This window comes from Daucus carota, chromosome 3 (assembly GCF_001625215.2).
Source record: "Daucus carota subsp. sativus chromosome 3, DH1 v3.0, whole genome shotgun sequence".
NCBI classification, from domain to species: domain Eukaryota; kingdom Viridiplantae; phylum Streptophyta; class Magnoliopsida; order Apiales; family Apiaceae; genus Daucus; species Daucus carota.
In genome coordinates, this window is record NC_030383.2 from 46067320 (window position 1) to 46079430 (window position 12111).

At 35.2% G+C, this 12111-nt stretch overlaps 1 protein-coding gene and 1 long non-coding RNA gene across 4 annotated transcripts; one reads left to right on the forward strand and one right to left on the reverse strand.

The window, feature by feature from the left end:
- Positions 1-4833: 4833 nt before the first annotated feature.
- On the reverse strand, positions 4834-9206 carry LOC108214771 (protein FLX-like 2). 3 transcript variants are annotated; one of them, XM_017386957.2, is made up of 5 exons: positions 9050-9206; positions 7692-8269; positions 7058-7203; positions 6856-6950; positions 4834-5675 (listed from the first exon to the last, which is right to left on the reverse strand). In XM_017386957.2, the coding sequence occupies exons 2-5, from the start codon at positions 8249-8251 to the stop codon at positions 5028-5030; spliced, it is 1449 nt and encodes a 482-aa protein (XP_017242446.1). In that variant the 5' UTR covers positions 8252-8269; positions 9050-9206; the 3' UTR covers positions 4834-5027. The 3 variants fall into 3 exon arrangements, with proteins under 3 accessions (XP_017242446.1, XP_017242447.1, XP_063945138.1); XM_017386958.2 differs by having other exon boundaries at positions 7692-8265; positions 9050-9201; XM_064089068.1 differs by having other exon boundaries at positions 9159-9183.
- LOC108214772 (uncharacterized) lies at positions 9150-11603 on the forward strand. Its single transcript, XR_001805774.2, has 2 exons — positions 9150-10943; positions 11154-11603. It is a non-coding gene; the product is annotated as an uncharacterized LOC108214772 (long non-coding RNA).
- The last annotated feature ends 508 nt before the right edge of the window (positions 11604-12111 follow it).

The window sequence follows — 12111 nt, forward strand, 5'->3', positions numbered from 1 at the left end:
TTAAACTTACTTTGGTTTTCTATATTTGTTTATTGTCTTCTTTAGAAAAAACCGTTTTGTGGTGGAACCTGGAAGTGGATATGAAAATTATGCTTCATGGCCCAAGCAGTGGACTGGACAGTGGTGGATCAGTTTTGCATCCATGCTTGTTTTTTCTCAGTATTTTAATATCTATTTATTTATCAACTAGAGGTTTTTATATTCATACATCATTATGTAAGATATTAAAAAATAAAAAATGCACGATTCCTATGACGTAAGGGTGGCAATCGTTTCGTTTCGTATACTTTCGTTTCGTGTATTTTCGTGTTTCGTGTACCGGAAGGTGAAACCCGTATCCGCTCGTTATTAATTTCGTGTACCTAATTTGAAACCCGTATCCGTTTCGAATCGTTTCGTGTATATTTCGTGTACTTTTCGTGTATATTATATATAAAAATATTAATATATTTTTTAATCAAAAAATGGATTTAATATATATTTTCCTTTATAAACTTATTAAATGTGAATGATATATATTATACTTGTATACAATTCTTTATAAATTTGTTAATGTATCTATAATATATATCCACACATACATATAAATATATACTTTATACTCAATTATATATTTAATATACCATTACATATATATAATAAATATAATCTACAAATATTTCGTGTACTTTCGTGTATTTCGTGTACCCCAAATGAAAACCCATATCCGACACGAAATTTATCGTGTAATTTCGTGTTCGTGTACTTTCGTGTTTCGTGTATCGAAAATCAAAACCCGTATCCATTTTTTCCGTGTCGTTTCGTTTCGTGTTAGCGTGTTACGTGTCAAATTGCCAGGCCTACTATGACGTAAAAGATACCAGCAAGTAGCAACATAATGTACGATGTCCATTGATATCGATGAACACGTATTTAATTAGATCCGGTCAAAAAGATCTATTATTAGGAAAAGAAAGTATCCAAGTTGAAAGGAAAACATCTTGGGCTGACCAGGAAGCGATATTTAACTTTTTGGGCCGAGATGTTAAACTTATGGGCTTTAGAATTAAAAATGATATTCGTATAAACCAAACTTGTTTCAAGCACAAACAAAATATAAAAGTTAATAGCACCATAATATATACAAGATCCATTTTGATATATAAGTTCGTTTTTCTCCTCTTAACTGTCTTGTTGTGCCTATAGTATTATTGTTTATACGATTAAAAAAAACATATTGGTAGATAATTAGCGAAAAAATGAGCATATCGAGAAATGAAAATAATTAGGTCGCACTTTCATTCTCAAAAAAAAAAAAAAAAATTAGGTCGCACTTTTGTAAGTAGAATTAGAACGCTTAAATCTATATTAAAATCACATTATAACGTTAGATAGAATAGTTCTATCTTTATTTAAGATTGGTGGTAGAGGACTAGAAATCTACAATAGTGCAATTTTGCACTAGTTTCACGTGTCGAGAAGAGCACTGTACATCTTCATATATAGATAAGAAACGCTATGACAGTTGTGGCCACTTGAAATTTGTATGGAGGGGAAAAAAGATACTACCTGCTCACAACTCTCTATTGTTTCTGTATTTGGTGCTCGTTCCAACTGAAAACTGACAAGCTGTATATATCAAAACTACTTAATAATTGGTTTTTTAAGCTTTTATATATTCACGATTACACACAAGTTTATAAAGAATTTCTCCAAATATATAGTGGAAATTTTCTTTATCACTTTATCCATCATCCAAGCTCAAATCTCTTTCATGCATAATCAAAATTCTCTTTCATGAGTAGAAAACGAACCAGATGAACACATTTACGTATCCTAATTGCATAGAGAAAAAAACTTTAGAGGGGAAAGATTTTCTACATTGATGGATCTATTATGTCTTTGATGGTCACATTCAGTGAACCGAGCCTTTCAGCTGCCGGTAGCACAATTTATCACTTTTTAAGAAAAATGGTCTCAAATATCACTATCGGACAAGCTGACCTCATATATTAGTTTGAAATCATTCATTCATCCCCTTTTCACTTCTTAATGCGTTTAGCGTTTTAAAATTCTAAACGTTATTTTATGTAGCGTTTCATCTTTTCATGTTATATTTTATAATGATTTCAAATCTAAACATAATATGATATTATATATTCTCAAAAAAAATATGATATTATATTATTTTTTCAAAAAACAAAACGGCAGATTATCCAACATTAATAACTGATATTTCAAGTCATTTCTCACAACTCAAGTATTTTAGACATTATTTATGAAAATTATAGTATATGGTGCCTGATCTCAGACATTGTCATGTTATTATGAGCGAATAAAAGAGAGCCTTGTGAGCATTGATCTAATTTTTATAAATCGCTAGATTTTTTTTTATAATTTAGCTTTAAGATTGTGAAATATTATTTCGGTATAACTTGTTAGGATAACAATCTTTTCTATGATTGTGGCCTTGGTTTGCATTTCACTCCACGCACCGCATTGTCTTTTCATTCATGCAATCATGCATACGTTTCTGTTTGAACAGTCACTAAACCTAATTTAAATCGTTTTCTTAACATTAAAAATTGAGTGGAGATTATAATTACACATAGAATCTCAATGTCCATGTCATATATAAGGCGAAGCCTAGGCCTTTGAGTCACTTCACTTGTATTGCGTGGTCTGACCGACTTCCAAACCCATTGAAACACCATCAATTTAATGTGATTCACAGCCCTTATTCATTCCAATCATCTCTTTCACTTGCCTTCTCTCTATAACTTCAAATACCTTCTTATTTCTTTTCCTGTCCTCTAGTGACAGGAACCAGAATTTCGAAACAGTCCTTAAACTGCGGAGTTAAAGAAACAAAGCATGGTGATGATGGGATTTGGAAGACTAATGGGGAGTCTCAAGTCAAAATTAAGGTGTCTAAAAACAAAGAAGCCTGCTGCTGGAGGAGGACTATATGACAGGATTGAAAAGAGTGAGAGCATGAGAGTTGAAATAAGAAGCAGGAAAGCTCAGAAGCTCATTCAAGAGACTCTCAAGGTTGCTGATTCTCCCAAGATTAACAAAACTTATGCTTTTTAATCATCTCTTATCCTCTTAAACATAGTGGATTATGTGATAAGTAGATAATACTTAATAGTCCTTGCTCTGCTAATAATGGTGTGTGGTTATAGAGGTGGTAGAAATAAAGCTACAAGTATGTAGCTTGGTTTTCACTAGCTAGCAAGCTTGGTAGTAATTGGTTAATGTTCTTGTCTTGATGTTTATTATTACCGGACTTGTACCTCTGTTTTGTCAGAATTCCACTTGCAACAAATTTATACTACAAAATTTCAGGTGTATTGTAGACTTGTTATGTATTATTGTCTGTTAAACATATATGTGAGAACTCCAGAATTCATAAATCAAAATCTCGATACTTAGAATGTGTACTCTGCTAAAGGAGCTTATCATCACACTCCCTCCAATCACAACTTCAAACTTCATATTTTTTCACTTTTAACTTTATAAATGGAGTAATCAATCTCCAATTATCCATTACTTTATCTTTATATATAAAGTCATTTACTATCCTACTTTATATATGAAGTTGAACTACGAAGATAAAGCAAAAATTGCTTTATTTATAAAATTAAGTAATGGTTGGAGATGAAATCAAGATATAAAGCGAAAAAGGTGAAAATAAATATGAAGTTGCTTTGTTTATAAAATTGTGGTTGGAGATGGTCTTATTAAGTATTAACCACGTCCAATTTTACACTCTCTAGTCTCCGCAATTAATTTTACCCACGCACAAAAGATAATTACGGTTGCAACTCATCTTGTCATTTTCCAAAGGAAAAAACTCGTTAACGGGAACAAGGTACGTATCATTGTAGGTAGGACTTTACATGGATCGCGATCATCAAACTGTGATTAAGTGATGATTAAAAGTTAACAATTTATTAAGGCAGCTAAGTTAGGCAAAGACATTCTCAACCGATCCACTAACAAAAGAAGACGACAATTGGAATACCGGTGATGCGGTATTATTTGAAGAACATGCTATTTGGAGTAATGTGCTTGATACTAGTGGCTTTGCTTGCCTCATGTATAACATGAATGTGTTTGTGTTTGTTATACTTTTGCAGTTGTAGAAAATAAATGACAAAATAGAGGAGTCATAAAGGAGATTAAAAGAAAACAAGAAGCCGAAAGCGTAGTAATTTGTATAGGCCAAGTGGAGACTGTTATAGTGTTACTACGTCACTCAGTTGGCCTTTTGATCTCATATAATACGGCTACTTTATCAACAAGAACAACCAGGGATGACGACGCAGAAAGCAGGTGTTGCGAGAGCTTGAAGAACAAACTAATCTGATCAGTCGATCTGTATCTGTTATGCATGTCTTTGAAATATAGATGAGCAAAGTAAGCTCTCAATTCATCGGCAGTGATTCAAAGTTATAACCCCGGAGCAGAGGAACACCCAGGTACACAAAAAACAGCCATGTACACAAAATTGATAGTGTTGGAATTATGCACCAAATGCTCTGGACTGAACTTTCGCTTTGCTTTTCTAGCAATCATTCATGAGCAGTCCACATACATTTCACCACCACCGTCCCCAATCTAATATTTCCAACATTATCCAGTTCACCCATTCCATCAGATCACGACACGACCAGACCAGCACATTGTAACCAAAATCAAACTGTGGATTCATACGAGTTTGTACAGACTAAACTACTACTTTCCTTTTACCTCTTTTTTCAATTTTGATGATATATTACAAGATCGATAATAATTAATTCTGGGGATAGCAAGCTCATGCATTTCTAAAATTCTAGGAAATAAACATACTGGACTGCTTCAGTAACATACTGAAGAGGAAACCGTTATTTTCAATAAAATTCAGGCTCCAACTTGTAATCTGAATGCAGTTAAACCGTTTAATATCATCAACAAAATTGTGTTCATCAGTAGAAATGCTTTTTGCCATCTCTCAACAAAGAAACCCCCGAGCAGTGTGACAAATTCAACCCACTGATCAGAAATCATTTCCTGTTCCTCGGATAGCCCCGTCCCTGATCATATTCTGGTCCTCTTGGAGCCTCGTATCCGGGCCCTACTTGAGCTTCATGAACAGGTCCTTTCTGTGCATCGTAACTAGATCCTCTCTGCATCTCGTACCCAGCTCCCCTCTGGGAATCATACGCAGCTCCAACAGGCCCTCTTTGCATGTCATAACCAGATCCACCTACTCCTTTTTGTGAATCATACCCGGGTACACCATGGGCTCTTTGCATATCATAACCATGTGCACTAAGTCCTCTCTGCGGATCATAGTTAGGTCCACCATATCCTCTGTGTGCATCGTAGCCTGGAACTACTGGTCCTCGCTGACTGTCATAACCTAGACTTCCTGTACCCCTCTGTGCATCGTAACCTGAAAGTGCTGGTCCTCTCTGAGTATCATAACTTGGACCTCCTGTACCTCTCTGCCCATCGTAGTTGGAACCCCTTTGTGCATCAATATTGGGCCTGACAGGAGCTACTCCAGATTTGTCACCAGCATTTGGAGTACCCCCACCAGCAGCGGCAGGTGCAACGGGTGTAGTTGTAGCAGGAAGAGATGAAGTAGGTGCTGATCCCGCAGGTCCAGCAGCTCCACCACTGCTCCCACCAGGAAGAGGGCCATGTCCCTGAAATATGTTATCCAATTGTGACATCAGTGTAACAGTGGAGTTTTATGTAACAATATGGAGAGAGTACTGTAAGGAATTTTTTAATTACTAAAATAAAAAACTCACTTGTGGCTCAACCTGGCCATTATTACACACAAACAACACATAAATTTCTTAAATTATTGCTGTTAAGTATCACATTAAACACATTTCTCTTGAACATCTTCAAGTGAATGTAAACATGAAGTCATTGAGGGAAGGAGCAGAACTACTAGTTTCAGCTGCTTAGTAGCATTTACTTACCCTTGTGTTCTTTCGTTTTCAAATTCTTTTACTATCTGCAATTATCTTCATTTTTTCCTTCGACACGACCTAATAACACTGCAACTACTTATATCTAATTTACTATAACATGAGAATAAATTTAGCAGCTCCGATATATTTGGAGGCATAGAGGATGAAATTTGCATTTTCATTATTCACCAAACTTCGTGTACAACAAAGAGATCCGCCTTTACGTTTGTATGGTAATAGTGTAAACATTCATATACGAGCTTCTCATGTATTTGACCAGATGCAAGTATATCCAATGTAAAAGATAATACTTGTATGGGCTATAGTTACAACCACCAAATTGGTAACTTCAAGAAAAAGGTTGAACTTTCACTACTCAAAAAGATAACATGACATGTTAAAACCACTGCTTTTATTTATTTTTCTTTATTCTTAAGTTAACCATTCTCCGTATAAGGTAATAATAATCTTATATCAACAAAAGGCTAGAACTTAACCATCTTATAGAGTTTTTAATTAATGTTCTGTAACATCCACATGTATCCCAAAGTTTGACAAGTGGTGGAATACATGTGTCCATATTAGCTTCATCTTTTTTTGCCAGTTGGTCATGGAGCTGTTAATATTTGAGCCTATAGACAGATTAGCAAATTTCTAGTTCACTAAATCAGTACATCAACATTTGTTCCACACACTGAAGTCGGCTTAGTGTAGCTAATACAACAAATTACATTGATTGCAAATTAAGCAGATAGGATAGGACTAAAGCATAACCTATTCCTCCAACTGCTAATAATTTATTGCAGAACCCAACACTTACTTTGGAGGATGAGCTCTTTTCATCAAATAGCTAATTTAAATGACAAAGACCTTAGACTCACCAACAGCAAAAATACATAATTACCTGATGCAGGCCGTAGCCATCGGTATAAACATTCTGTCCGACAGGAAAATGCCCAGTTACCTCATCGCCATATCCAGTACCACCATAAGGAATACCTGTCATGTGATATTCAGAAACCTTGGAACATGATATCAGAAATTACTGCAGGAAAGCAGACTAAAACTATAAAATGGCAAAAAATATTATGATATATGCAGCGTACCAGTTCTCCTGTCAGTATTTGCAGAATTAGTTAATTCTGCATGAAGCTTTTCCACCTCTCTGGCCATGTTTACATAGTTCTTCTCCATCACCTGAAGAGATTCGAGGTGGTCATTGTACACTTTCTTCTCATAGTCATAAGTAGCCCTGCATGGTCAAAACATGCAATCAAAACATGCTACATTTCTGTTGGACTTCAACATTATATAACAATATTACATAGATTCCCGGAAGTAGAAAAACACATTTCTAACACTAAGTGGTGCATTTAAAGACGGTCAAAGAAAAATATATCAGAATTTCATTCCAGACTCCCAAGTAATCAATCGTGACCTTTTCTTCTCACCAAAAAGAGAAACCAGGGGACTGGGGCCGGAAGAGGGGGGGGGTTATCTAACTAGATAAATTCCATATATATAAGAGCAAGCAAAATCCAAAATCTGGAGTTCTTCTCTTAAAACAATGTCTAAATTCCCAAAATCAAATCAATTAACTCAAAACAAGGGAGAGTTAATTCATTTCGCTTTGCCAATAATATTATTTCTCCTCAACCAAACTCAGCATAACAAAGTTTCATGAAATATTAGATCATGAACACTCTTTTTATGGTCATTGTAATGAACCTACAAAAGTACCTGCAATGCTGATATTCATGTCGAAGGTTCTCCAGTTCGGACAGCAGACTTGGAAACTGCTGCATATCTGCATGAGCTTTCTGAAGATCCTGTGTCATATCCTGCACTTTAGATAGAAGTTCCTGCCTTGCTCCAAACAATTCCTGAGCTTCTGCTCGTGCTTTCTGCAGCTCCACTTTGAGGGGCTCAGCTGATTTGAGGTCAGCCTCCATTCTTGCAATTCTGTCCTTAAGGCTCCTTGCCTGATGTTCACTATCAGATTCTACAGCTCCCATGTGAGAACGCAGCATCTGCAGCTCATGCTGGGCAGCAGCAAGTTCATGCCTCAAGCTTCCATGGGTGGCAGCAAGTTTTTGATTTTCAGTTGCAAGCTTCTGCATATCAATATGCTGTGCAGCAAGTTTCTGTTCCATGACCTCCGGAGGAGGTAGCATATCAAAAGGAGGGTAAGCACCACGTGGAGGTAGTGGCCCTGGAGCAAACGTGTCAGCATGCTCTATAACAGACCCGGGAAGAGGACGGCGTAATTGTTGAGGAGGAATTCGACCTTTGCTTCCCATATCCGGTTTCCTATCTAACTTTATATCAACATCAGTAGATAAAATCAGTTTAACAGAAAGATACTAAAATAAAGGAACTATTATCAAAAATGTCAGGAACTTTGGTACAGCCAGACCAATACCATCATAACAACAAGACATTTGAAACAACAAAGACTGAGAAGTTGAAAATTTCATTACAAATCTTATAAACTTCACGATAAAGGTGATGCCATCAATGCAACTGCACCAGAGATCCTATCGATCTACATTTCATTCCCAGATGACTTCCCATCTGTAAGCTGTGCGACCAGCATTACGAAACACAAACTAAAGCGAAAAAGTCTATTTTACATTGTTACATAAATTCAATATAGTAAGAAGTTGCTTATCAAGAAAATTTATCGAATCAGCCAAATCTTACCACGACTATCATTCTGCACACCAAAATAAAAAACTTTAATACTATCAACATCTTACAACCATATCTCAGCCAAATTTCCGGGACAACACAACCAAAACCCATTTCCAAAACGATGCCATATTAATTCGTGTATCGAAACAGTACAATTCAAAACATAACCTCATTATTGAAAAATATAGAACCCTAATTAAAGTCCTTTAATGAGTAAAGCTTCAGTACTAACATAATCCTTCAATTAAAATCTCCATAGAATCGACGAATGCTTTAAAATGATTCCTAAATTGTTAATGATTCAGTTTAATAAAGCAAACGATTATATACAGGTAAAATGTACGTATAACTTGTATGTAACTATTATAGATATCGATTAAGGGGATACGATTATAGAGAATTACCTGAACAGAATTGGGGGAATTAATTGGATTGGAAAGATCAAAATCGCAGGCAAAACTATAAACCCTAACACTAAACAGGAAGCAGATAGAGCGAAGAAAATAATGATACCCGAATAGTGTTATGCCCAACCGACGTCGTTTGAAAGAATAATTTAGAACTAACTAATAAAACTAACTAAAATATGGTCACGCTATAAAATCTGTTCATAAATTTAGAACTATACGCCTTTTAAATTTAGAACTATAATTTTTACAAAACAAAAATCTTATATCTTATATCTTATATTTATATAAAGGAGGATCCTCAAAGGCTGACCTGGCATGCTTGAAAATCTTTCCTTTCAATTTTCTCATTTCCTAATTTTTTCACATTTTAATAATTAAAAATTTACTTTTAAAGTTGAGAAATACAAAGGACGGATGAAAAGGCAATTTATGTACATCTTTTGTATCTTCAGCTTCCCTTCTACAGGCGCCTTAATATTTCCCTTTCAACCGATGATTTATTACAAATTCATCACACAGAAGAACCCGTGGTTGAAGAATACAGTATAGCTGTTTAGTATTCTTCCTAATTTGTTTGCATCTTTTTCCTTGCAGGTGTAGAAGTTGGGCTCATGTGTATAATCTATAATAATTGGCTTTAGTATATTTATCAAGAAAATTCCAACGGCGTCCCCGGTCCCAGATTTTTTTCCCTGATTATTTTGGTCAAATATGTTTATTATTATTGTTAGGGGTTTGATTATCTTTTGTGTTTGCTTTATCATATGATTTGGCAGTGTGTGAAACTTAGCTTTTTTGATCTTGATGTTAGAGGCTTTTGTTTATATTGATCGAACTGATTGATTTGCTTTGTGATTGGTTGAATTTTTAGCTGATGGGTGGTTAGGGATTTGATTTATTTTTAGTTAACTTTCGAGTATTCTATGTCAGCGACCTACTCGATGGACCTGGTATGAGGTCGCCTAACAGTCCAGGCATACTTTACAGTTGCTTGCTCAATATTAATATTGTTCAAATTTAGGTTGGCGCTGGCCAAAGGTCTGTGCCAAATCAGGTATGCTCTAGGATGGAGCAAGGAGTTCAAGTTTTGTGCTTGCTTTTGCAGTCAAGGAGCTCTCCAAGCCAGTATAGAGGAATTGCTCATGCTCTTGCTACAGTGCTTCGTGAAGAAGGGCCCGTGCATTGTACAAAGGATGGCTTCCTTCTGTCATTGGAGTTGTAAGTATTAAATAATCTGGATTGTTTGTTGTACTATTTTATTTAGATTGTGTGAACTTCTGACAGTGCATTTTAGTTTATGCTTTAAGTACTTTCATTGTTAATGTCTCTGCTTAGAATCGCCATATCTAGACTCTTTGTGCTAAAGAATTAGCGATATGCTCGGACGTTTGTGGCTCGATCTAATGTTGTTGAGCTACTCGATCTCGGCCATTATGAATACACTCCTGTTTCTAAACTACAGCTAGCTAGATCACCCGGTAAAGTCATTGTATATCAAAATAATATAAATAGCAAAACATGGTAGCATTAGAAAAGCAGATTATGAATTTATTTATATCTTTGATTGCGACATTAGTGTATCAGGTTGTTTTAATGATCTTTGGTATTTGACCATGCACAATTGATTAATGTGGGTCGTAAGCAAGATACTTTGCAGTCTCTTCACGATCTTATTACTTCAAAAAGGCACAGGGCATGGCAGAAGACACATGAGAAGATTATTTGTGTGTGTGTTTTCGTTGGTTCTTGATGTTAAAGTTTGAATCTTTTTGACGATTTGAAATTGGGTCTGTTGATGTTTTTGTAAAGGGGTATTCCACTGATCAGGTGAAGCAATTGTTCAAGAGGCTTGCTGTGCAACCATTGGTTATTGAATTGGATCAACCGGGTGATTTGCATTTTTGTTCTTTTTATCTGTTTTCCTTGGTCTATGGAAATTGACATCTCAGCTTAGGAGTAACAATGTATAAGACAACCCAATTTAACTGAGATAAAATCCTATGACAATATGACATTCACCCGATCAAACCGCATATGACACAAGATTACTATTTATCAGTTTATTTTTCTTTTGAACTTGTATGTGTGTGTGTGACAGGCTGAAAAGGCAACGACGGTCTTGCGAAAAAGAGCCTGGCATCAGAGATGAAACAAGAGGAAAGGAAGGAGGCTGAAGATCAGAAGCAAGAAGCCCATGAGTGTAGTTCAACAAACAAAAACAATGTCAAGGAGGCTGCGCAACACAAGCAAGAAAAGGATGGAGCTGTCTAACAGACCGTGGCATTATATAGTTTCCTTTGTCCTTTGGCTTGTAACAAGGTGGTTGCACATGTAATTTGTCTTAGAATACAATTAAAGTGAATAGTTTTGTTCAATTTTCTTTCTTGCACACTACAACCAGACTATACGGCCTGTGACTCTTGTGACTTCCTATCCCAGTTCGACTGGAATTCGTTCCAAGCCTGAAATAGGCTTTTGGGATCCTAATTTCTATATAAACATGTTCTTGGAATTTATATATAACTAATTTGTAGGTTTTGGTTGTTTATGTTTTTTTTCCTTGCTTCTTTTTAATTATTACAATAAATTTTTATGTTGCTGATTTGGCTTCTAGATGTTACAAGTTGCCTAATCACCTTATTAACTGATGCAGACTCCACCTTCTTAATCAAGATCATCACCTGAAAGGGACATAGCTGTTAATTTCATTTCTTTTAGTAAATGTTGAAGGTTAGAGTTTTAACAAATGTTATATTTTCTTATATTTCAACAACAATTACAGAATATAAGGATTCAAAAACTTTAAATCATAAAGATCTTTTAAAATGTCTTATATTTTAATTTTTCTCACTCGCGCGGAGCGCGTTTTTTTCACTAGTTTAGAACTATATTATTGGGAAGCATATCAGAGGCAACTCAAAACATTCCGATCAGCTTAGTATGTAATGAATCTAAAATTTTCTACCTTCACCAAATTTGGATATATAAAAATTGGAGTAAAAGATAATAAATGAAATTTAAGTATATAATCAAAAGTTTAAATTGTTGTTAAAACA